The sequence below is a fragment of the Hemitrygon akajei genome, chromosome 9 (assembly GCF_048418815.1).
Source record: "Hemitrygon akajei chromosome 9, sHemAka1.3, whole genome shotgun sequence".
Lineage (NCBI taxonomy): Eukaryota > Metazoa > Chordata > Chondrichthyes > Myliobatiformes > Dasyatidae > Hemitrygon > Hemitrygon akajei.
Window position 1 is genome coordinate 72,632,726 of NC_133132.1, and position 25,906 is coordinate 72,658,631.

The 25,906-nt window shown below is 41.0% G+C and overlaps 1 protein-coding gene across 2 annotated transcripts in view; it reads left to right on the top strand.

Moving 5' to 3' along the window:
• Positions 1-22,517: 22,517 nt before the first annotated feature.
• ahi1 (Abelson helper integration site 1) overlaps positions 22,518-25,906 on the top strand; it is a 182,793-nt gene continuing 179,404 nt past the window's right edge. The window contains exon 1 of one of the 2 annotated variants that reach the window (XM_073056315.1): positions 22,518-22,698. In XM_073056315.1, the coding sequence (XP_072912416.1) occupies positions 22,626-22,698 (73 nt within the window). In that variant the 5' untranslated portion in view covers positions 22,518-22,625. The remainder of the gene's footprint in view (positions 22,699-25,906) is intronic. The other variant, XM_073056316.1, reaches the window with a different exon arrangement.

Below are 25,906 nucleotides of genomic sequence, written 5' to 3' on the forward strand. Positions count from 1 at the left end.
TTTTTTTTATCTTTACAGTTGATGAATCAAAGGGATATTTTATTTGTTCAGAAGTCTGCACTTTCAAATTAGATTAACTGAAGGATAGTTTAACTTTCAGGCTCCAAAGATTTATGAACTTTGTTGATCACTCCATTTTCCCACTGACTATAGACAAGACATTTTTGACCAATTAGGTGATTTAACATTCATTCCCAGGGGTTAATTTTGGCTCTAAAACATAGCATGAAACTTGTGGCAGCAATTATGAAAATTTGCTCCTGATTTATGTTTCAATCAGCTAAGGTGTAAGCTTTAGTTAAAGAACCAGAGGAAGTGCCCTGTTTTTATTTGAATAGCCCTGTAGAGGATCAAGCTGAGAGGATAGTCATATACACATCTGAAGGTCAACGACCTCAACATTCCTGCACTGAAGTGTTTGCATTAGATATGACTTTGGATATAATTTTGAATCCACAATCTTTTTATTCAGTGCTGTAATTGAAATAAATAGGGCACAGCAATATAGTGGTCAAGTTACCGGACTTCTGCGTCATTAAATAAGACTAGAGTTAGTGCTGGTCTCTGTAAAGGTAACGATGAAACCAGAATAAAAACTATTCTGGTTCTACCATTAAAAGGGGAACAGCTCTACCATATTCATTTAGTCTGGGCTATATGTGACTCTTCACTCACCATATGGTTGGAAAGCAAATAGAACTGTAGATGTTGGAATCTGAAAGAAAAACAGAAAAACCAGAGGAGCTCAGTCAGTCAGTCAAGCAGCATCTGTGGAAGAGAAATTTACTGTAAACTTTCCATTCATCCCTCCCACCTCTGTAATGACATCTCTGTCTGCAAAGCCCTAAACTCCAAAGGAGATTTTCAGCCCTATTTGAAGGTAAATTTATTTTCAAAATACATATATGTCACGATATACAAACATGAGATTCATTTTCTTGCGGGGTGGTGGGGGTCCCCGATGATCGATGCTGCTTTCTTGTGACAACACTCTGTGTGGATCTGCATATGGTGGGGAGGGATTTACCTGTGATAGATTGAGTAATATCAACTACTTTTAGTAGCATTTTCCATTCAAGGGCATCAGCAAACTTGAATATGACATTGGAGCCTTGCTTAGCCACACTGTCATAAGAATGAAGCAAGCAGAGCAGGAGCTAAGCATAGTGCACCTGTGTTGATGGAGATTGTGGAGAAGATGTTGTTGCCAATCTAAACTGACCGGGGTCTGCAAATGAGGAAATTAAGGATCCAATTGCAGAAGGAGGTATTGAGGCCTAGGTCTTGAAGCTTACTAATTAGTTTTGAGGGGGCAATAGTATTGAAAGCTGAGCTGTAGTCAATAAAGAGCATCCTGATATATGCATCTTGGTTGTCCAGATGTTCTGAGGTTAATTGAAGAGCCAATTAAATGGCATCTGCTATTGGCAGGCAAATTCGGGTGGAACCAAGTCACTTCTCAGGCAGCAGTTGAATTGTTTTCATCACCATCCTCTCAAAACACTGCATCACTGTGGATGTAAATGCTACTGGATAATAGTCAGTGAGGCAGGTTACCACGTTCTTCTCAGGCACCGGTGTAATTGAAACCTGCTTGAAGCAGGTGGGTACCTCAGACTGCCAGTAGGCAGCAGGCTGGGCCAAATGGGTTCATCCTCCTGAAGAATGCTCTCATATCGGCCTCAGAGATTGAAACCACAGGCTCTTTGGGGCTGTGGGAGTTTGTGATGGTCCTTCCATGTTTTGACAGTCAAAGGGAGCACAGAAGGCATTGAGCTCTTCTGGGAGCGAAGCCCTGTCATCAGCTATTTCACCTGATTTTACTTTGTTAAGAGGTGATAGCATTCAAGCCCTGTCACAGCTGTCAAGCATCCCTCTTTGATCCAAGTTTAGTCTAGAATTGCTACTTCACTCATGAGGTGGCTTTCCAGAGATCATACCTGGGTCTCTTGTAACTTTCTTGGTCACCAGGCTTAAAAGCCTCTGATTGAAGACCCCATGGTTCATTCTGGCTGGAAAGACTTTGAATGATTTTGTGGGAACACAGCCATCTATGACAGTTCTTATAAACTCTGGGATGACTGTGGTGTACTCATAGATGTACAGATGAGCCCTTGAACTCGGCTCAGTCCACAGCCTCTCCTCTGCCTCCTGCAACCACCTCCTTGTCGTCCGAATCTCTGGAGCCTTGTTCTTTAGCCTCTGCCTGTATGCAGGTAGAAGAAGGATAGCCAAGAGATCAGATTTCCTGAAAAATGGTCTGGGCATGATAAGGTAGATTGTCCTTGTCTTAGTATCTCAGTGGTCTAGTGTTTTGGGACCTTGTTACGTACCCCATAACTGGGTCACTTACCAGCAAAGATAGAGAGGTCCGTTGAAGTCTGATGGTACTATTTTTAACAGTATTTATTGGTAAAAATATACAAAAATAATATCAATGCAAACATACAGATAATATACATTGTCAATACTAACTCTAAAAGTGCGGGTATAATAATAATCAATAAGAAATAAGCTCTATTGTTGTCGAGGGGATAATGTATTGTCTGATGGAAATATAAAAAGTCATTTTAGTTCATGCAGGCTGCAGCCTTTGGTTGGAGTCAAGAGAGATTTTTAGAACTTGCCAGCTTTTCCTTTTTATGATGTCGATCCTTCGAAATTTCGTTGGTGGTGGTCTCTTCTTTAGCTAAGCCGTCTTCCATGGTAAGGCCCCAATCCCGACAACGGGAAAGGACGCATGTGGGCTCTCCACCGACTGTCGCTATTACGCTGTCACAGGATTTCTAGCGTTTCTCCTGGTGTGTCTAAAGGGGTTGTTCCCCAGACCCTCTTTTATCCTTACTCACGGGGTCTCAGATGTCAATCAGGTTGGGATGATGCAATCCCTCAACCAGCCCACTCTGGTCATTCCCTGAGGGCTTCAATGAATAGTACAGTACTCAATACACAATTCCGTCTCCAAGAGACAATGGCTGGTATCCGTGGCTTTGTCCCTTTGAGGGCAGGACACACATTCCAAACCCTTGAGGATTCTCTCTCTCATTTCCTGGGTCCCCAGACCTGAATTAGTAGCGATCTTGCGATTCTCAAAAACGAGGGGGCTACTTTGTACCCTTCGGCCCCTCAGAGTTGTGGCACTTTCGTAACAACCTCTACTGCTACTGATGGTAAATGGGCAGCGATTTCTTCATATAAACCTGGCTGAAGTCCCCAAATATGACTTGAGTTGCAGACAAACGAATCATCTGTCAGAGAAACTGTGGGTTAAGGAATGAATTCCTTTCTTTCTGTCATCTCATCTTTCTGTCATTCTTGTCCATAAGACCATCAGACATAAGAGCAGAATTAGGACATTCAGCTCATCGAGTCTGCTCTACCATTCAATCATGGCTGATCCCGGATCCCACTCAACCCCATATACAGGCCTTCCTTTGTCCACCCTGCTTGTTACTTCCTCAAAGAATTCTGACAGATTTGTCAGGCAAGATCTCCATTTACAAAAACCATGCTAACTTTGATTTATTTTATCATTAGTCTCCAGGTACCTCGAAACCTCATTCTTAATAATAGATTCCAAAACTTTCCCGACCACGGAGTTTAGGCTAACCGGCCTATAATTTCCTTTCTTTTGTCTTCCTCCCTTCTTAAAGTGTGGAGTGACATTTGCAACCTTCCAGTCCTTTGGGACCATGCCAGAATCAAGTGATTCTTGAAAGATCATGACCAATGCATCCATTATCTCTTCAGCAACCTCTCTCAGGACTCTGGGATGTAGTCCACCTGGCCCAGGTGACTTATCCACCTTAAGACCTTTGAAGTGACCTAGTACATTTTCATTTGTAATAGCAATGGTACACACTCCTGCTCCCTGACACTCACAGACATCTGGCACACTGAAAGTGTCTTCCACAGTGAAGGCAGATGCAAAGTACCCATGAAGTTCATCTGCAATTCTTTGTCCCTCATTACTACCTCAACAGCATCATCTTCCAGTGGTCGGATATCAACTCTCATCTCCGTTTTACTCATTATATAACTGAAATTGTCATTTCTAACAAACCCCAATGATTTATAACATTTATATGCTTTTGCTACTTGATGGCAGCATCCGAATGTGATGCTTTTCAGGTATATTTGCTGGAACAAGGTAATTCACATACATAGTCTCAAAGCTTCTTCAGACAAAGAGCTGAGACAGCCAAAGCTGTGAGGGCTAGCTTTCTAAGTACAGAAATATTACAATTATTGATTGATCAACTATACCTGTGACAATGTTTGTTTGATGTGCTAAGTGAAAAAATTAACCTAGTCTGCAAGCTTCCTTGAACCTCAATCATATTGGTGTCTTGTTTGATGCAGGCTAATTAACATAACTCCATTGTCATACATTGGTTAACCATGGGTGTACAATACCTCTTTGTTTATTTTGTTTACAACAAGAAGCTGAGCAAGGACTGCTGGTTAGAAGTTTATCTTTGTCAAAAACAGCTCTAACCCTTTGGAAAGTTCTTGCTGTTGTGCTGGTAAGTTGAGGCTAACAATAAACCTCTCAGGCCCTGGAGAGGGAATATCCATCAGTTCCCCACCACCTAGATCTGAGGAAGGTTCACTGACTTGAAACATTAACTGGCTTAACTTTCCACAGGTGCTGCTTGGCTGGCTGAGTTCTGCCAGCCTTTGCATAGGACGAGCAGACATAGGAGCAGGATTCGGCCTTTCAGCCCATTGAGTCTGCTCACCATTGCAATCTGGTTGATTTGGTATCCTGCTCAACCCCATTCCTCTGCCTTCTCCCTGTAACTTCTGACACCTTACTAATTAAGAACCTATCAGCCTTTGCTTTAAATATCCCCAATAACTTGGCCTGCACAACAGTCTGTGGCAATGAATTCCACAGATTCACCACCCTCTGGCTGAAGAAATTCCTCCTCATCTATATTCTAAAGGAATGTCCTTGTATTCGGAGGCTTGCCCTCTGGTCCTAGATTCCCTACTATAGGAATCATCCTCTCCACGTCCACACTATCTAGGTCTTTAAATATTTGATAGTTTTCAATGAGTTCCTCCCCCCCACCCCCATTTTTCTAATCTCCAGTGAGTATAGGCCTACATTCCTTATACATTTACCATTTCATCTTTTTATCATTCATGTTAACTTCCTTGTACCCGCTTGAATGCCAGCATATTTTTTCTTAAAGAAGGGGCCCAAAACTGCTCACAATACTCCAAGTGCAGTCTGATCAATGCGTTATAAGGCCTCCGCTTCACATCCTTGCTTTAATAATCTAGTCCTCTTGAAATTAATATTAACATTACATTTGCCTTTCTTACCACTGACTCCACCTGTAGGTTAACCTTTAGAGGATTTTGCAAGTCCCAAAATTCTCCCAAGTCTCTCTACACCTCAGATTTCTGAATTTTTTTCCATTTATAAAATAGTCTACACCTTTATTTCTTCTGCCAATGTACATGATGATGCACTTGCCTACACTATATTCCATCTGCCACTCCTTTACCCATTCTCTCAATCTGTCTAAGTCCTTTTGCAGACCACTGCTTCCTCAACACTACTACCCCTCCATCTATCTTTGTATCATCCACAAACTTGGTCACAAAGCCATTGATCTTGCCATTCAAATCTTTGACATATAATGTGAAAAGTAGTCCCAACACTGACCCCTGCGGAACACTGCCAGTCATTGGCAGCTAACCAGAAATGGTCCTCTTTATTGCCTCCTGCCAGTCAGCCAATATTCTGTCCAGGCTAATACCTTCCCTGTAATACCATGGACTCTTATCTTGTTAGCAGCCTCATGTGCAGCACTTTTTCAAAAGCCTTCTGAAAATCCAAGTAAACATTTCATGGACTCTCCTTTGTCTATCCTGCTTGTTATTTTTCTCAAAGGATTCCAACAGATTTGTCAGGCAAAATTTCTCCTTAAGGAAACCATGTTGACTTTGGTCTATTTTATCATGCGTCTCCAAGTACCCCAAAACTTTATAACGGACTCCAAACATCTTCCCAGTCATTGAAGACAGGTTAACTGACCTATATTTCTTTGTCTTTTGCCTCCCTTCTTTCTCAAGGAGTGGAAAGACGTTTGCAATTTTCGAGTTCTTCAGAATGATTCTTGAATGATCATTACTAATGCCTCCACAATCTCTTCAGCTACCTTTTTCATAACCCTGAGATGTAGTCCATCTGGTCCTGTGACTAATCTACCTTCAGAACTTGAAGCGTCCCAAACACTTTGTCCTTAGTGATAGCCAGCTGCACTCAATTTTCAAATACTGCTCACGTCTTCCACAGTGAAAACTGATGCAAACTACATATTAAATTTGTCCGCCGTTTATTTGACCCCATTGCTTCCTCTGTATCATCATTTTCTAGTGGTCCAATATCCAATCTTGCTTCTCTTTTACTCTTTATATATCTGAAGAAACCTCTTGTATCCCCTTTTATATTATTGACTAGCTTACTTTCTTACTTTATCTTTTTTTTCCTTATCGCTTTTTAGTTGCCTGCTGTTGGTTTTTAAATGCTTCCCAATCCTCTAACCTCCCATTCATTTTGCTAATATTATATATTTTGGTGTTATCTATATTATACGTGTGTTCTCTCTTTTGCTTTCAGCTTTCATCAACCAATTTGGTTGACTTTTAAATGTTTCTTTAGTTCAAGGCAAGTGTAAATGAACCATAACTCTCACCTCCCATTAAAAAAAGCATATTCACTCTTTCATTAACGTTAGCAATGACTTCAAATTCACTCTTCAATTTATGCCAGCCTTGTAAAGATTACTATGGTGGTAAGATTTACAAATTACCAGTGGTTACACATATGAAATTAAACCTGGCAACTAAATGAATAGATATTGGCAAAGAGAGTGGATTTGAAACAACATCTAGTTTGCAATAGGGCCGTTGACTCCAGGATCATCATTTGCTCCGCTGGCCATCATGATTCTAGGAGTACTGAAACTGGAGAAAGTAGTTCCTTGTTAGAATTTGGCTAGTTGAGATGGGAAGGAGCATTAATATTCAGATATTTTAATGACTTATCACTTGGGAAATTAAATATTTATGCAGAAATTACTTACAAGAAAGAAACTAGGTATAGTAAAGCCATTCATATTCTTGGTCTTAATGCCTTGTGGAACTCTATTGGTTCATAATAGAGACAGGAATAGGTATAGGGTACCATAGTACAAAGTTTCCCATCCTTTCCATATGAAGCATTATTCCCAGCAACAAAAATAATTCTTTAAAGGGGCTGGTTGAGAACTTTGTATCAGAAAGCATTAAAACCCATGCAAATGATGCTAGAGTGTCTTGCACAACATTTCCAGAAATTATGCCTTTGTCAATATTCAACTTAAGCTTAGAGGACTGGGAAAGAGATGTCACATATTGTAGATTCATCCATGACATGCTGCCTTGACCGTCAACAAATGACAAATCACTGACAATATTCCTAGTCGTTATTGGTAACTGTTGTGTACTCACATTGCCTATCTGCCCTGAGCTCTTTGCATCCTTGACACAGGTGACAACACAGGGGTTGGTGTTTTGGCCTTTTTTTTGTTCTCTACATTATTGATCTAAAATTGAGGGCGCCATTCACAATTTCTAAATTGCAGATGACACAAAACTTGATGGCATTGTGAACTACAAGAAGGATACTGACAGAATGAAGTGGAATTTGAACAGGCTGGAAGAAGACGGCTGAAATTTGTCAGTTGATGTATTTTGTTGGGAGAATTAAGAGGAGACAATATAGAATAAAGGATACAGTTCTAAAAGTGCATAGGAGCAGAGAAACATTGAAACATTGAAAGAGGAAGGGCTATTTATGAAATCAGTTAACACGGCCTACAGTTCTGGGCTTTAACAATAGAAACATGGAGTATAAAGTCGAGCAACTCATGCTGAACCATTATCAAACTTGTTTAGCCTTACTTCTTGTCTTCTGTTTATAGGAAGGATTTGAAGTTATTATAAAAGATTTACAAAAATATTTCTTGTTCGTGTAAGTACTTTTAAATGGATAGATTGGAGAGGATGGGACTGTTTGATTTACAGAGAAAGCTGAGGGGAAGGCTGATAGAAGTATGTGAGGAATGGGGGATCTGGAAAGTGAGAAGCTGTTGGTGGAGGGGTCAAAGACTAAAGTTCTCAGGTACAAAACAAAAGAAGAATAGAATTAATAGTAACAAGAGAAAGATTTTTCATGCAGTGTGTGGGTGGAATCTGAAATGCACAGAATGCATGTTTGATGGAGGCAGGTTCCATTGTGTTCTTCAAGAGAGAATTTGACAAATATATGACAAGAAAAAAATTGCAAGGCTATGGAAAAGAAGCCTGAGGCACAATGGATAAATGGCTTCTATCCCATAAACCATTCTATAGTAGTATTACTGTTTTTTACCCAGAACACCTTCAACAAGGGATTCTAACCCTGCCCCTTCAAAGTAAATGAGTTGATTTTAATTATCACTACAATGTTAATATTTGCAATCAGTGCAAAATTCAAATGCATGCAAGGAAAAAGACTGAAAATGAAACAATGCATTGGCATCAAGTATATAACTGCCTGGAGGTGTGCAGGATCACAACGCCAACTGTTATTTCCCATGATCCATTTCCAGTTAACAAATTAATCAGAAATGTATGTGGTGGTTTGAAATGATTTGATAAACAACTGATGTCTCACAATCTAGTCTTCAGATTTCTCATGTTTTTAAAATTTAATTATTATCTTTGAAAGTTTAGCAGAACAAACCATGCTCTCTAAACATCTATAATTACTGAAACAAAAACAGAACTGAGGCCAAACTGCATCTGTGGAGACAGAAATATTGTTTAGCACCTCAGGTGAGCGACCCTATGTGGGCTCAAGTAAATAAAAAAATAACTATCAGGTTTATGTTGCAGAGAGGACTGAGTGGGATGACCAGAACAAAGGGACTACCTTGGAGCGTGTGAGGCCAGGTTTGCTGAGGTTTTCCCAATGCTTAAATCAACAGTTAATGACGACAACCATTGCATCTGCTTCTTTTAATCTCATCTATTGCATTTGATGATCATGATAGAGAAAGAAAAGACAAGTAAATTTGACGTATTAAAGCTGTAGATGCAGGTCAGAGCTGCTGCTAAGACCCAGAACCCAAAATGACCACCAGATCGGACAATGTCTATGGACAGAGCAAAACTGAGTCATAGGTGGATTGCTTTAGAACATTGTTGCATTTGCTTGTTAATAAAAATAGACCTTTTCCGTGATTGTAGCATGTGCCATCTCTATCAAGCAAGTGGTCTGAAATAGTTGATTTTAGTATTGAGTATGGAATGCTGTAGTGTGCCCAGTGAGAAGGTACTGCTCCTCAGGAACCTGTCAGAATGCGACAAGAGTGAGATTGAGAAGTTAAAGTGACAGGCAAATGTGACCTCTAAGTCACACCTGCTTACTGAATATAGGTGCTCTGCAAAGAGGTCTCACAATCTACATTTGCTTTCTCCAAAGCAGAGGAGGCCTAACAACACCATAATCCTCAACGATTAAAAGAAGTGCAGGCGAATCAGATACTTTTTCCTTATCCCTTCGCTCCTACCAGGGTCTTAAACCAGCCTTCTAGATGAGGCAGATTTAAAGTAGCTACAGTTTTTTATTGATTGCCATTGATGTTTACAGAGGTGGAAAGAGAGCTCTGAATACTCATGGGTGTAAGACCATCTTCTGACAAATTGAGCCCAGAACATAAATGGTCTTATCATTTAATATGATAAGCAACATGCCTATAGTTGACTGTAATTGTAAACAACAATGTTACCTTTGCTCAGCAATGAGACACCACTGCATAATTACAACACGAGTGCCACCTTGTGGATGTTGCTTGTCATGCGACTATTGTAATAATATTAAAAGATATAAAACAGCATTGTTTTCAAAATGGCATTATAAACAATTTTACAAATATGTTGTAATCTCTGTGAATTTATGATCATCTTGGACTAGTTTCTTTAAAGCAAAGCTAGACCCTTCTCCCTAAAGCTTTAAATTGATGTTTAAGATGCTGACATATTAGTTGAAGATTGAAAATATAAATTGATTAAGTCTCAAATATTCCTGGCAATTTTTTTCTTTGATTGAAAATTTATTAAATATTCCTAAATATCAATGAGAATAGTCTCTTTTAATCCAATTAATCTCTTTATGAAACATTTACCAAACTGACATCAATGGACATTAGTGAGGAAGCTCTAATGGCTGATGCCATATCTCACGCAATGGAAAATAATCCGGCCATTCCAAGCAAGCAAACACCTATCTTATGGACAGTCCTTGGGTGCAACTGAGCTACCATAATGCATTTAAATTCTAAGGTCCATAGTACATACACATGATCATTCCTACAAATAGCAGAACTAATTTCCTGTTTGTACTTTTAATAATTGTTCTTTCTTATCAGTCTTATGTGCATTTGATGACATTCATTACAATACTGTGGAGGTATGTTGCTATATCAAATGACCTTTGTGTATTTTCCAATTTGCAGACAGAACCAACTGAAAAACTGAAACCATTCAATAACCAGAGATCATTTGTATTGGTTATGGGAAATCAAATATTTCAGACCCATGTCATTGTTAGAGTTGTCCCCTAGGAGTGCAGCCTAGGCCTAACTATCTTCAGTTCCCTGGTAAACAGCTGTCGTGCTCTCGTTAAATTAGAAGTGGTAACTGTATAATGCCTAAATCAACAGAAACTCTTCAGCAAGTGCATCCTTGCTTATAAGAAAACGCAGACAATATTCGGGCATGCACTGGTGTGTGGCGTGAATATTATTTGCTACTTCAGTGCCACCTCTAACAAGAAAGGCTCCAGATATCCTTTTTTTATATTTCATGGCGATATCCTGGGAGTCGCCATTAGCCAGAAACATAAAAACAGTAGTTGTACAACATCAAAGTTTGGGTAGACGGCAGTGAGAAACTCGTGCCCTCATTCCCAATGCCATGTCAGGAATTTGATGCCACATTCTCTACCTACTGAAATAAGTGCAGCTCCAACAATATTCAAGAACCTGACTTCCATCCAAGACAAAGCAGGCTACAGGCCACCTGATTAGCTCCCTATTCACCAGACTGATAATTAGCCCCTCCCATTAGTTGCACACCATGACCACAGTGATGGAGATCTATAAAACAACTACATTTATTCACCAAGGTTCTTCTGTCAACACTGCCCAAGCCAGCAAGCTCTACAACTAAGAAGGGCAAAGGCAGTAGATCAGTGGTTCCCAATTTTTCTTTTATTTCTCTTGGCTCCCAGATAACATTCCCAGCACCCCACCCCCTCCCTTTCGGCCATTACATAAAAACCAGAAATAATTTTGATTTACGATGCACAGAGAAAGAAAATAGGAACTGTAAATTCAAAGCAATGCCAAATAATTACAAAAATTAATCAAACCTATTTAAATAAAAACTATAAATAAAATTATTTCTTTATTTAATTGCAGTAAAAACAATTTTCATTAACAATTTTAGGGCATACATTAATAGTCCAACTATTTATTCCTTCATTGCTTTTTCATCTTTCAATGAGATGGATGGGCTTGGTATGGTGATATCAGCTTCTCAACATCAGGCTTAATGTCACTCAGAAGCCTCAAATCACCATGTCCAGTAATTTTCGGTCTGGTTCATTGCTTTGAAAGAAGTTGGGTGACTGCTCAGAAACTGTGTTCCACTAAATATGATTTTGAAAAAGTAATAAAGAACATCTTGACCATTTTCCATAGTGCAGAATAGTGCTCAGAGATTTCTTTATACAACCAAAACTCCTGATATTTTGAACCTTGGCTTCAGCTCAAAGTTATTTTGCAGTGAAATCAGTTTTTCCTCCATCCTTCCTGTTAATTCTTTATTACAAGTGTTCAGGAATGGATTTATTGGCCAGTCTGGAATTTGGATCAAGAGAAGATCCTGAAACATCTCTGACATATCCTTATGCAGCTCTCCCAGGTGGGCACAATACACTTGAGATCATCTCCTTGTATTCTTCCTTCCTCCTTCAAATCAGAGAGGTACGGAAATTAGAAAAGGTCACGGCGCACTTAAATAGGGTTAACTTGGACAGAAATGTGGAGATGACTGATTTGACTTTGACAAGATTCGCATCATTTCCTTGCAATTGAAGATTGATTTAATTAAGCTTTGCAAACAATTCTGAAAAATAAGCAATGTCATGCCTCATATTCTTGAGTTAATTACTGAATGAAGTAATTGAGTCTTCAAAGAATTTTATCACAGTTCCAAAAAGCACATAAAAGCATCTCAGGCTACTTCCTTAGATAGCCATCTGACTTCAGTGTGCAACAGCAAGCATTTGAACTGTCCAGCGTTCTCAATACAAAGCTCTTGAAATAGTAAAGAATTGAGAGCATGCAACTTGATTTTATTTACTGTTGTAAATATGGTATTTCGTAACTTGTGCAGCTGATGCACCATCAATAACTCACGCTGAGACGTAAGAAGCAAGGTATCGGCTTTTATTGACTGGAAGAATGAACAACACTACATCCTGGAGAATGAGGCCGGGCTCAGGCCTCAATCGCCTTTATACAGGGGTCTGTGGGAGGAGCCACAGGAGCAGTCAGCAGGGGTCTGTGGGAGGAGCCACAGGATCAGTCAGCAGGGGTCTGTGGGAGCAGTCAGCAGGGGGTCTGTGGGAGGAGTCAGCAGGGGTCTGTGGGAGGAGTCAGCAGGGGTCTGTGGGAGGAGCCACAGGAGCAGTCAGCAGGGGTCTGTGGGAGGAGCCACAGGAGCAGTCCAGACAGGTATATGTAGTTCACCACAGCAGCCAACCACTTGGGTTTTTTGTGACCAGGTGTTCTCTGTGAAAAGTAAATCTACAGCTATTTTCTCAAGGAAGTAATAAACCCACGGTGGTGTCCTGTCATTCATGGTGCCCCACCTGTTGCACAAGCAAGCATGTTAGTGAGCCGAATGTTCTTCTTGAAAAACTGCCCAAAAACCTGAAATATTGGCTCCCCTTCTTATCTGCTTCTAGTCTCCTTGCATATAGCAACTATTGAACCATGCCTTCATCTTTCATGATGTAAACATTGCCAAAAAGTAAAGATTTGTTGCCTGGCAAAGTTGACTCATCCAACAGCAAAACAAATTCTATTCACATTCTCAGATATTTCATCCATTTCTCTTTGAACAGAATTATTGCTGAGCATAATCACTGTAATTATTTGGTCTGGTGACTTATGCAAAAATGTACTCAGAACCTTGTATACTACTGGCAGAATAGTCCTTTTCCAATTGCATGGGGCTTTCGAGATTTAGCAATGAGCAGTGAAATGCTGTTTGAAGCACACAAAGCATCACTGTTTTCTTGTAAAGTGTTGCAAACATATTTTGAAATGTTTTCTATTTCTCAAAGTTTTCATGAAATGACTAAAAACAAGTCAAGTTCTTGTTTGCTTTATTAGAGTGTATTCTCTTCATATGTTCGAGGATCCTGGACGGTTTCACTGTCTCATTTGAAAAAAATGTTTTTACACACAGACACGTTACCTGCTGTCAGTTGTTTGGTGCTGGTATAAATCCATCTTTCAGATACTCCACACTATATCGTCCACACTTCTTTTTTGCTTGGTCTGTTTCTGCCATTTTCAATATTGATTATTGACCACGGTCAATCACCTATTATTTAAGTACAATCTCAAGCGCAGCAATCAAAAAAGGGGAAAGTTATGACGTCATCATATATCAGGCAAAACCTAGCCCCCTGCCTGAAGGTACATGAAGAAGGGCAGTGATAGTTCAGTTACGCTGTGGAAAAGAGAAGTGTGGTCAAGACCATTCGAAAGGGCAGATTCTGAACTTTACTCATTGAACACTATACCCTGATTCACAGGAATTGCATCATTGAATGATTAGCATATGGGGATCGTACTAGCTAACACTGTACTACAGTAGTGAATGGCAATAATGTGTGGGCCGGGCCCAGAAATAACACAATTTTTACAGTCCACATTTCTCATGATATGCCAAATACCAAAGTGTCACATTGCTTTTCAACAAATATAATGTGCTTTGAGCAAAGTCTAAGAGAATGGTCAATTAGCAAGAGATGAGGTGATCACTATAATCAATTAAGGGGCAATGAGATCAATTTCTTATAAGTAATTCATTTCTTAAATTAAGCATATAATCCCTCAGCTTCCCCACTTGCTACTGAGTACCTTCCCCCCACAACCACCTTTATCTTAACCACCCCCTAGAAACTCCAACCACCCCCAGGAGCCAGGAACCACCGCAGTAGATGCATGGAAACAGCACAACCTTCAGGTTTCACTCAAAAATTGCACATCATCTTGACTAGGAAATATATCACCATTGCTGCAATCTAAATCCTGGATCCCTACCTAACAATATTATGGGAGCACAATCTCCAGATGTATTGCAGCAATTCAAGAAGGTGTCCAATCACAAACAAGAGGAAATCTGCAGATGCTGGAAATCCAAGCAACACACACACAAAATACTGGAGGACCTCAGCAGGCCAGGCAGCATCTATGGAGAAAAGTAAAGTCAGCATCTTGGCCTGCTGAGCTCCTCCAGAATTTTGTGCGTGTTGCTTGGGCTGCTGAGTTCCTGCAGCATTGTGTGTATTTTGCTTGAATCCTGCTGAAAGGTCTCGGCCCGAAATGTTGACTTTACTTTTCTCCATAGATGCTGACTGGCCTGCTGAGGTCCTCCAGCATTTTGTGTGTGTTGCTCTAATTCAAGAAGGTGGTTGAGTCTCCACTTTCACTGGCGATAGCTGCTAGCCAAATAATATAAATGGATAAAAAAAGTACACAAGATGACTATCACTGAAAAGCACTTTAGAATTTAGAATCTACATGTACAAAGGATGAAGCGTTGATCCTAAAGAAGTCTTTATATACTCACAAAATATTTACATATAGCTAATGTATGAAGAAATTGAGGCCACAGGCCATCTGCGTTCAATCTAAAGCTATAAACATTCATGAAATGACTTGATGCTAACTTTCTTCTACAATGCATACTATACTGAATCTTCAGGATTGAGGATGATCTACCTTCACACCAGTTTTGTGGGTTCTAAGGACGCTAATGAGGCCAAAGCGGAAAATGCAGACACTCCTGCGGATGATACAAGTGTTGACCGACACAGAAATCAGGTGGGTAGTTTGTGAGGCAGCCTGCTGCTTTCACTGCTGTTGTGTCTGTGCACAACTGCATATCAATTAAATAAAAACATGCACACGGAAGATGGCTTTAACTGGTGTATTCACATTTTAGCGACAGAGAGAGAAAGAGAAAACAATGCACGTGCATAGACAATGGATCAATATGTAGTGCTAATGGGAGGGGTCATTGCTCTAAAAGAAATAGATTCATATAATTACACTTTCTCCCCCTTTAGATTAAAGCAACATAAAATTATATATGTACAAACATTCAATTTTCCTTTCATAAACCCATATTCCAAATAAACATGCTTTGACACTAACAGTCCATAACTAACTTCACAGTTCTGAAGGTTCAGTCTTTTGGATGGCGCTCTGCTTCTTTCAGGATAGCACCTCTGGACCTTTGGAGCAGCATAAGGTTTGGCAGGTGTCTTGTCAACGATAACGTTCTTGTTGGGCTTCTGGACCTGTGGAGTGGGATCAGGTTTGTTATGTATCTTATCTAGAACAATGTTCTCAGTTTCCGAAGTCACGTCGCTGTCAGTGATATGATTATCACTGAGAGATAAGTCTGGTGACCATAATGTGTCCATCTTGTCGGATGCAATCAACTTGGGTGTGTTCTTCAGTTCAGCATCAAGTATCTGGTCCACATGAAGTTTCCATATCCGATCTCCAACATCCACTGTGTACATCGGTGGTCCAGTTCTTGCAGCTATCCTATCAGGTGTCCACTTGTCTTCTCGATAATCACGCACTAGGACTTCTTGTTCAATCTCAAAGCTCCATGCTACTTCACTCAGCAACTGGATGAACTATTTATTCTGTACTTCCCTCCGGAGGTCTGGTTTCAGGAGGTCTATGCGAGATCTCAGATCCCTGCTCATGAACAGCATTGCAAGTGTTTGATTTCTCTTCGCAGGAACGGAGTTCCGATACACAAAATGTCCTCCTTGTCCATTGCTTTAATGAACCTTGAAGGTTTGGGTAAACCTTTCAGCTAACCCATTCATTGCCAGGTGGTGAGGAGCTGATTTGAAATATCTGATGCCATTTTTCTTCATGAACAGTCGGAATTCTTCTGACGTGTATTGTGGTCTGTTGTCATTCGGGTAAGCCATTTCTGGCAAAGATAGTCCTCAGAGTGGAGACAGTGTTTGCTGGCGTGGTAGACTTTATTGGTTTAACCTCTGGCCACTTTGATTGATCACCCACAGCAGTTATGAATGGCACAGCAAAGTCAATATGTACTCTTTGCCATGGTGATGACAGCCACTCCCGTGGTGGTGCCTGTGGGGGTGAATTTTGAACTTTTTTACATCCCAAACAACTTGGCCAAGTTTTCAATTTGCTTAACTATTCCCAGCCACCATGCATGGCTCCAGGTGAGACTCTTCATCTTGTCTTCACCCAGTGTCCTTCATGTAGATTTTCTAACACTTTGGTACGCAGTTTAAAGGGAACCACAATATGAGATTCACACATCAGCGTGCTTTGATGTTCTCATCTGACTGAGAACGTTGGAAATATAGGGTTACAATGAGCTGGCCATCCTTGATGATTTCATAGTCTTTTGACGATGTCAGGTCATTCCTTGTTTCCCTTTGTATTTTGGAATTTGCTACCAGCAACTGGTCCACCAATGCAGTGCGGAACACTTCTGCTGGGTCACAGTATGAAGACTTTTCTTCTTCAGTTGCCAATAGTAGAAGGTATGACAATCCATTAGCATTGCTGTGTTGTTTGGTACCCTTGAACTCTATGTCGTAAGTGTGGGTTCCTAGGAATAGTGTAACCGGCTAGCAGTCATCACTGGAATTCCCTTCCTGGCATTGAAAATGGACACAAGGGGCTGGTATATGTCACTAGCGTAAACTTTTGTCTGTAGAGGTAGTGGTGGAACTTCTTTATTCCCCATACTAGACTAAGCACCTCTCGGTCGATCTGTGCGTAGTTGCTTTCTGCGCTCGTCAGTGATCTTGAAGCAAACACATTCAGGCATTCAAATCCATCTTTCATAATGTGTGACAAAATGGCTCCAATGCCATAAGGGGATGCATCGCACACCAGTCTGATGGGCAAGGATGGGTCATAATGGGTGAGCAGTTCATCAGGTGTTATTACTCTCTTTGTTTCCTTGAATACTTTTTCAATCCTTAATATTGTTTTTTTTTCTCTTTTGAGACATTGTAAGTGTTACTTACTTTGATGTACTCTTGTATTTTGGATAATAATAATAAAAAGATTTGAAAAGAAAAGAATACTTTTTCACATCTTTCTGACCATTCCTGCTTTGCTCCTGTTAGTAACAGTGCATTCAATGGATGCAGCACTGTAGCAATGTTTGGGGGAAGCTGGTGGTAGTAGTTTACAAGGCCCAACGATGATCTGAGTTGTGACACATTTTCCAGTTTGGGTGCCTGTAGCACTGCTTCAATCTTCTCTTGTGACTTATGCTTGTCAATAACATGTTCATAATATTTGATTTTATTTTTGAAAAACTCACATTTCTCTGTCTTTGTGCACAAACCATACTCACTCAGCCTGGTAAACACTTTACCAAGGTTCTGGAGGTCCTCTTCAGTCACAATGATGTCATCCTGGGATATCTTGGATCACTTGGTCCATTGCTCTTTGCCAATTTGCTGGAGCAAATTTGCTGCAACACCAATGATGAGATGAATATTCTGGAACAGTCCCCTGTGAGTGTTGATTGTGAGGAACTTCCTGCTTGACTCTTAAATTTCCATTTGTAGATAGGCTTGTGACAAGTCAATCTTTGAAAACCTCTCCCTGCCTGCCAAAGATGCAAAAACATCTTCTATTCGTGGTAAGGGATACTGCACAGTGTGCAGCACTGGATTGATGCTCACCTTGAAATCCCCACGTATGCAAACAACTCCAGCCTTCCCTTTCTTGATCACTGATAGCCCAATCACTCTGCTCCACTTTGGAGAGAATTGCAGATGCTTCCAAGCTCTAGGGTTCAGCATCCACTTTAGGACATAGTACTTAAGGCACTGGATGTGCTTTGTGGAATCTTGGTGTTGCTGCTTCATTGAATTCAATCCTGTCCTTTGTGCCCTTGAGTTTATAGATCCCTTTCTCAAACATCGTCTCATTAGCATTAAGCAGCTCTGCCAGTCTCTGGTTAGCGCTACCATCTGAGCTGCTGTTGCTTGTTGATGTCATACCGAGAGCTTTGATTGAGTGCTAGTCTAGTTGGATTTTTCTCAACCATGCACATCTGAAAAGTGCTGGCCCTCCAATTTTCAACCCATGAAGTTCTAACTTTGTGTTTGGCCTCCATACGCCACATTTACTTTCCGTTAGTCTTTGGGAGACTATTTTTCACCTACGGAAGTCTTTAGCATCACTGTGGTCTTCCCTAATGGTACCTTAGAAAGCAGTCTGTTGTAGTCAGCCTCTGGAATTATGGACAAAGCTGACCCAGTATCCAGCTCCATTTTCAGTTTTATATCAGAAACATCTACTGTGATCCAAATGATTTTACCATCAGCTTCAGTGCGAGGCATGACAGTTCACCTTTATCAGACTCTATGGTGTCTGATTCTGTTTTACTTTTTGTAACTTTATGCATTTGAATAGTTTTGAATTTCAGACATTTCACTCAGTAGTGCTTTTTGTCTGTTTTTGCATATTCTTTCTATGTGACCTTGTCTGTGACAGTTTCTGCAGCTTTTTTCTTTGGACCTACAGTCATTTGCATTATGGGAGGATTTGCCACATCGATAACATGATAATGTTCTTCATGCGAGGCTCATTCAGAAAGTAAGGAGGCATGGGATCCAAGGAGACCTTACTTGGTGGATCCAGAATTGGCTTGACCACAGAAGCAAAAGGGTGGTTGTGGAAGGTTTGTATTCTGCATGGAGGGTGGTGACCAGTGGAGTTCCACAGAGATCCGTTCTGAGACCCCTCCTCTTTGTGATTTTTATAAATGACCTGGATGAGGAAGTAGAAGGGTGGGTTAGTAAGTTTGCTGATGATACAAAAGTTGGGAGTGTTGTGCAAAGTCTGGAAGGTTGTCAGAGGTTACAGTGAGACATCAAAAGGATGCAGAACTAGTGCTGAAAAGTGGCAGATGAAGTTTAACCCAGATAAGTGTGAAGTGGTTCATTTCGGCAGGTCAAATTTGAAGACTGAATGTAATATTAATGGTACTCTGGGCAGTATGGAGGACAGCGAGATCTTGGGTCTTGGGGTCCATGTCCATAGGACACTCAAACCTGCTGCACAGGTTGACAGTTTTGTTATGAACACGTATGGTGTGTTGGCCTTCATCAACTGTGGGATTGAGTTCAAGAGCCGTGCGGTAATGTTACAGTTATATAAGACCATGGTCAGACCCCACGTGGAGTACTGTGTTCAGTTTTGGTCATCACATTACAGGAATGATCTGGACACTATAGAGAGAGTGCAGAGGAGATTGACAAGGATGTTGCCTGGATTGGAGAGCATACCTTATGAGAATAGGTTGAGAGAACTTTGCCTTTTCTCCTTGGAATGACAGAGGATGAGAGGTGACCTGATAGAGGTGTATAAGATGATGAGGGGCATTGATCATGTGGATAGTCAGAGTCTTTTCCCAGGGCTGAAGTGGATAACACCAGGGGGCATAGTTTTAAGGTGCTTGGAAGAAGGTACAAGGGGCATGTCAGAAGTAAGTTTTTCACACAGAGAGTGGTGGGTGTGTGGAATGCACTGCCAGTGGTGGTGGTGGAAGCAAATACAATGAAGTCTTTTAAGAGACTGTTAGATAGGTACATGGAGCTTAGAAAAATAGAGGGCTATGCAGTCGGGAAATTCTAGGCAGCTTCTAGAGTAAGTTACATGTTGGCACAACATTGTGGACCAAAAGGCCTGTCATATGCTGTAGGTTTTCTATGTTCTATGTTTTATCTATGATAACATCTTTGGCATTTTGTACCATTCAGGGACATTTTGTGCTTTTCACATTCTAACCTCCTTTTCTATCATGCTCCTGCATCCTTTGTTGCAGTCTCTAATGATATTGCTACGGTTAATGCCCATTCTAAGGTTAGCTCTCTTTTGGACGGTAGCCTCTTTTGAATGCTTTGACTATGCATGCCACATACAAGCCCGTCCCTTAATGCACCAGAATGTCCATTTCTGAAGTCACAGTGCTGGGAAAGTTTGTGCAGTTCTGCACTGTATTCAGAAATGCTTTCATCCTTTGATTCCTTTTGTAAAATCTAAATCTCTCAGCTATTACCAGTGGTTTAGGCCTCAAGTGATTTTGTAAAGTTGTAACAATTTCATCAAATGTTTTGCTTGCTGGCTTTGCAAGGGTTACTCATTTGCATAAGAGACTGTACATTCTTGGGCCACTAAAGCTAAGAAACACGGGCTTTCTTCTACTCGTCCATGTTGTTTGCATTACAATACAGTTCCACACTCTTGATATACAACTCCCAGCCTTCATTGGTGATATCAAATTCATCAACTTTCTTGACTGAAGCCAATGCCATGTTATTTTCACTTTAAATTCAGCTTGTCCTTCACTGTGTACTTAACCTTTGTTAGTGTCTGTGATGTATTTCTCATGCTGTTTAACTCACTGGTTTGTCCCATAACTGTCGGTGCAATTTGTGATATTTTCTGACATACAGGTTCATACTCGTCGCCAATGTGTTGTATCTGTGCACAACTACATATCAATTAAATAAAAGCACACACGAGGGAGATGGCTTTAACTGGTGTGATCACATTGCAGCGAGAGAGAGATACAACAATGCGCAAGTGTAAACAACAGATCAACACGTAGTGCTGGGGGGTGTGGTCATTGCTCTAAAAGATATAGATCCATACATTACAACTACTTATGCATTTGTGTGTTCCCAATATAGGTCCCAATCTTTGACTTACATCCAAAATCCTTCTTCACCACTCTGAGTAGTCATGGGCCAGAGATTCTCAAAAATCATGGAGATAATGCAATTCTTCAAAAATGCTTTGGAGCAAATCTTGTGTTATCTCCAACCACCTCGTAATGGAGTCACAAGAGTCTGTGTTAGACATTTTTAAAAATGTAGCCTGCCCAGCATCGCATACTGAGTTGGAAATAACTCAAAATTTGCTCAAAACATTTTAATTTTTTTGCATTTACTAATAGCTTTATATCACCTCTATAATCCTATTATCAGAACTGCACACAGTATTTTATACTGGTTTAGCATACCTTTTCTAATTGAGTTTCATTCTGATAGAAATAAGTTCAAATGGTTGGTTTGCTCATTAATGGTCTTTGTAACAGCATCACAATGTTAAATTAATTTGTGTCTTTGTACTCCATTATGTCTAGATCATTTAGCTAATGTTATGGTGCAGTTAACCCTGGATTATGGGGTTAGGATTGGGCCTGGGGTAGACAGTGAATAAGTAGCTTGTGGTCTAATGCCCATTGAGGACTTGAAATACAGTAACTGAAGAAGAGGGCAACTCAACTATCAGAGGTTCCAGCCCAGTGATAGGGTTTGGCCAAAGGATAAAATATTGGATTAAGCACTTGGTCCCCCCCCCCCCCACCCCCACTTACTGTACTACTCAAGTCTGATCTGCTGCCCCAGGCCTCATTTCTCCGTCTATTTCTGTTCACTCATTCATCGGTACCAAAAATTATCTCCACATGTACAAGATCTATGACCTGCAGGGCCAGGTACATTGTGTTGGAAGGCGAGGTTACGGACGCTCCATTTCGACCAGCACAATGTAGCTTTTCGCTACCTCTCTAAAGTCAACATAACCGAAGACCACGCCCGTTCCAGACATCCTCCACTCTCCCTACAAAAGCCTGAAATAACATATCATCATTCTTAGGACAGCCTTTATCTCGCTGTTATGAGACTATTGAATAGTAGGATGGGATGTATTCGTCCTCACAATCCGACTCGTTTTATCCTACACAACGCGTACTTTGTAGCTGTTGCACTTTATTCTGCATTCTGCTGATACTTTACCTTGTTCTATCTCAACGCACCGTGTAATGATTTGATCTATGAAAAGCTTTTCACTGTATCTCGGAACATGTGACAAAAAGGTACCAGTGCCAATTCTACAGTTACTATAGCTATAACGGCTTTCCAGCTTACGCAGGCAGGCTGCCAGAACTCGTGCTTCCGATGCTGAAAGTTATGAAAAGTCCCGTTCGCCGGTTCCAGCCCCTGCGTGGAAGCAGGCGGAGATAGGAGCCTGTGATTGGTGGACGGGTCTCAGGGTTACAGTGACGCAGTTGGAAACGCTTCACCCTTTCCAGCGCCGCCGCCGCCGCCACCGCCGCGCACAAGCGGAGCCGGGTTCATCTCGCAGTCAGTGGGCGCTGATGTGGAAGCCGTGCCGTTAATGAGACCGCGCTGGAACCGGAGCCACGCAGTCGAGGCCGCAGTGAGCCCTGACTGGCGGTCTCTCCACACAGGTTAGTACCCGAGTCAGCGCCATTAGTACTGCCCGCCGGGTTTGTGATGGTTGCCAGGAGGCGGCTTCAGCGTTGCTAGGCCGCTCTTACCAGGAAAGGCTTTGGTCTCCTCGGACTCATTGAACAACTTTACCCGTGCGCAATCTGCGTTTCCAGTTAAAATATAGCTCGAGGTGTTGTGGCAGGGACTTTAGTGATGGATAAATAAAGGATACTTTGTAATTGTTGTGATTTGCAGCGACTTTGCTGTTCCTAGCATCTATAGAAGTGTGAAGGTGAAGCTGTCAGTGCGACCTGACGGAACCATTTGGATGGACATCCGAGTCACGTTGTATTCACTTGTTTCTTTTCAGTCTACCGACCCTTCTATTTCTTTTAGAACACGGGTTCTTTTGCGCTTCTGTTAGTTTCTGTTTAATTTTATAATCAACCAAAACTAAATGAGGGTAGATACCCAAATTCTGCGACTCCTTTTTCTGCAGAGCCCATAAAAGGATAATTCGGTCGATTGCCACCTACATGGAAACGCCGTTTTACCCTCTTTTGTGCAAACTGTTCCACTGACACCTTGTGTACCGGGAAGATACCAGAAGTATTGCTTTTCTTTTCCGTTTATGATTTTTTTTCCTCTATTATTTCCATTATTTAAAATGGGTAAACAGGAAACAAATGAGAACCTGGGGAAATAAATCTAACAGCTAACATTTAGTATGCTTTAGACAAGTGATTCTTTTTGTTCATAAAAGTAAAGGTGAAATTGGCAAAGTCGACACTTTTGAAAATTTGAGACTGCTGATTAGCCTAGCTACCAGGGTGAACTTATTAAGTAACACCAAGTTCACTGGATAATTCAAAACCTCTGAGAACCTAGAGGGGCAAAAAAAAAATTGTTAAGAGAAACTCAGCAGCATCTTTGGAAGAAAATGGTCACTATCACTTCATCAAGAGGCAGTGGTCAGGTTGTGGGGAAGGGAAGGAATGAGGAAAGACAAAGGGGAGTGGTTACCAGAAGTTGGTGAAGTCAATGTTGATGTCTGGTTGAAAACCACCATAATAGAACATGAGGTGTTGCTTTTCCAACCTGTGTCTGCCCACCTTGTAGCAGTAGAGGAAGCTGTGGATAAACATGTTGATGGTAAGTGGAATCGAAAAGGGTGGCCTTTGGCAGATCTTGACTGTTGCAGTGAACCAAGCAAAGGTGCTTGGCAAAGTGAGCTCCTTGAGTCTCACAATGATACTAACAGGCTTGCAGCTGAAGCACCACCTCACCTGGAAGGAATGTTTAGGGTCTTGAATAGTGGTGAGGGAGATGTGTTTCCTTTCCTTCCCTACCCTCACAACATATCCATCATCTACCTTCTGATTCCTCAAGTTTATTCATTGATCTACAGTCCTCTCCTATCAGATTCTGCCTTCAACCGTTTGCCTCTTCTACCTTTCATCTCCCAGCTGCTCACATCATTCCCTTTCATACCCCCTCACCCACAAACCTGCCTTCCCTTTCTCACCAGTGACCTCTAGCTGTGTTCCCCCCCCCCCCCTTCCCCTTTATTCTGGCTTCTGCCCTTTTCCTTTCCAGTCCTCCAGTCCTGATAAAGGGTCAGAATCAGAATGAGGTTTAATATCACTGGCATATGTCGTGAAATTTGTTGTCTTAGTGGCAGCAATACGTTGCAATATATTATAATACAGAACAAGATTGAATTGTCAGAGGGGAAGAAGCTGCACCTGAATCACTGAGTGTGTGCCTTCAGGCTTCTGTATCTCCTACCTGATGGTAGCAATGAGAACTGGGTGATGGGGGTCCTTAATGATGGAAGCCGCTTTTATGAGACATTGCTCCTTGAAGATGTCCTGGATACTACAGAGGCTAATGCCCATGATGGAGCTGACTAAGTTTACAACTCTCTGCAACTGATATCAAATCTGTGCAGTAGCTCTCCACCCCCCCCCCCCACCCCCCTGCATACCAGGTGGTGATGCAGCCAGTTAGAGTGCTCTCCATGGTACATCTGTAGAGATTTTGGATCTTGGCCCAAAAGGACTGTTTCACTCGCATTTTGTATGTGTTGCTCAGTTTACAGTATCTGTAGAATCTCTTGTCCCTGAAATACTGTGACATTTGTAGGGTTTAAACTTGTATCTGCTGCCCTCAATGGTAATTTGAGATCTAAAGGTGGACTTCATATATTTTGAAGATGCCTATTTGCTAATCCAAGTCAGTTGAATATAGAAATTTAATTTCTTTAGTATGTTTCCTGTAGTTACATTTGAGGGCATCGATGAAGCTATTAAGCCTGCGATAATCTATTGTTGTTCAACCAGGGCAAGGTTGCAGAAATGGCTAGCATGTGTGGTAGTGGTGATCTTCATGGTCTTCAGTTTGTACTATGCTTATGGCTGGTCTGCAAAGACCATGTTTGCCATGATCTGGACGTCACTGGCAAGTTTAGTGCACCGTAATTGCCCTGGGAAAGTGGTGGCAATAACTGAGTTGCTTATTGGGCCATTTCACTGGTCATTTTATGGATCAAGCATATTGAGTTGATTTGAAGTCAGGTCATATAGTCCAGACCAAGTAGGCAAATTTCTTCCTCTTGAAGATGTTAGTGAGCCAGATTTTTTTTTGATAGGCTTATAACCATCAGTGCTTATGACATGTTCAACTTAAATTCCACAGTTTCAATAGTGGGATTTGAATTGATGTCTGGATTGTTTATCCAGGGTTTGGGATTACTAGTCCAGGAATTTGTGTTGTAGGTTGCATCTGTCTCTGTCTATTGATAGCAATGAAAGACATTAACTTGGCTGACAGAAGAGCAAAGTTATTTAATGGCCATGAATAATAGTATTTTATTCACAAATACTCTGCTTGTCTTTATAAGAGTAGATTTTCTATATGATGAACCAGTAAAGTGTGTCAGATGTTTTGGAATCGAGCTAATTTTCACTGACAAATATTGTGAAGTTTGTCTTGTGGCAACAATGCAGTAGAAGACAGAATATTAAGTTACAATAATTAAAATATACATATTGAGGCAGTGTTCATGGGTTTATGGACTGTTCAGAAATCTGATGGTGGAGGAGAAGAAGCTTTTCCTAAGATGTTTACTGTGCATTTTCAGTTTCCTATACCACCTTCAAGATAGTAGTAATGAGAAGAGAAGATGTCCTGGATGATGGTCTTTAATGATAGATGCCATCTTGA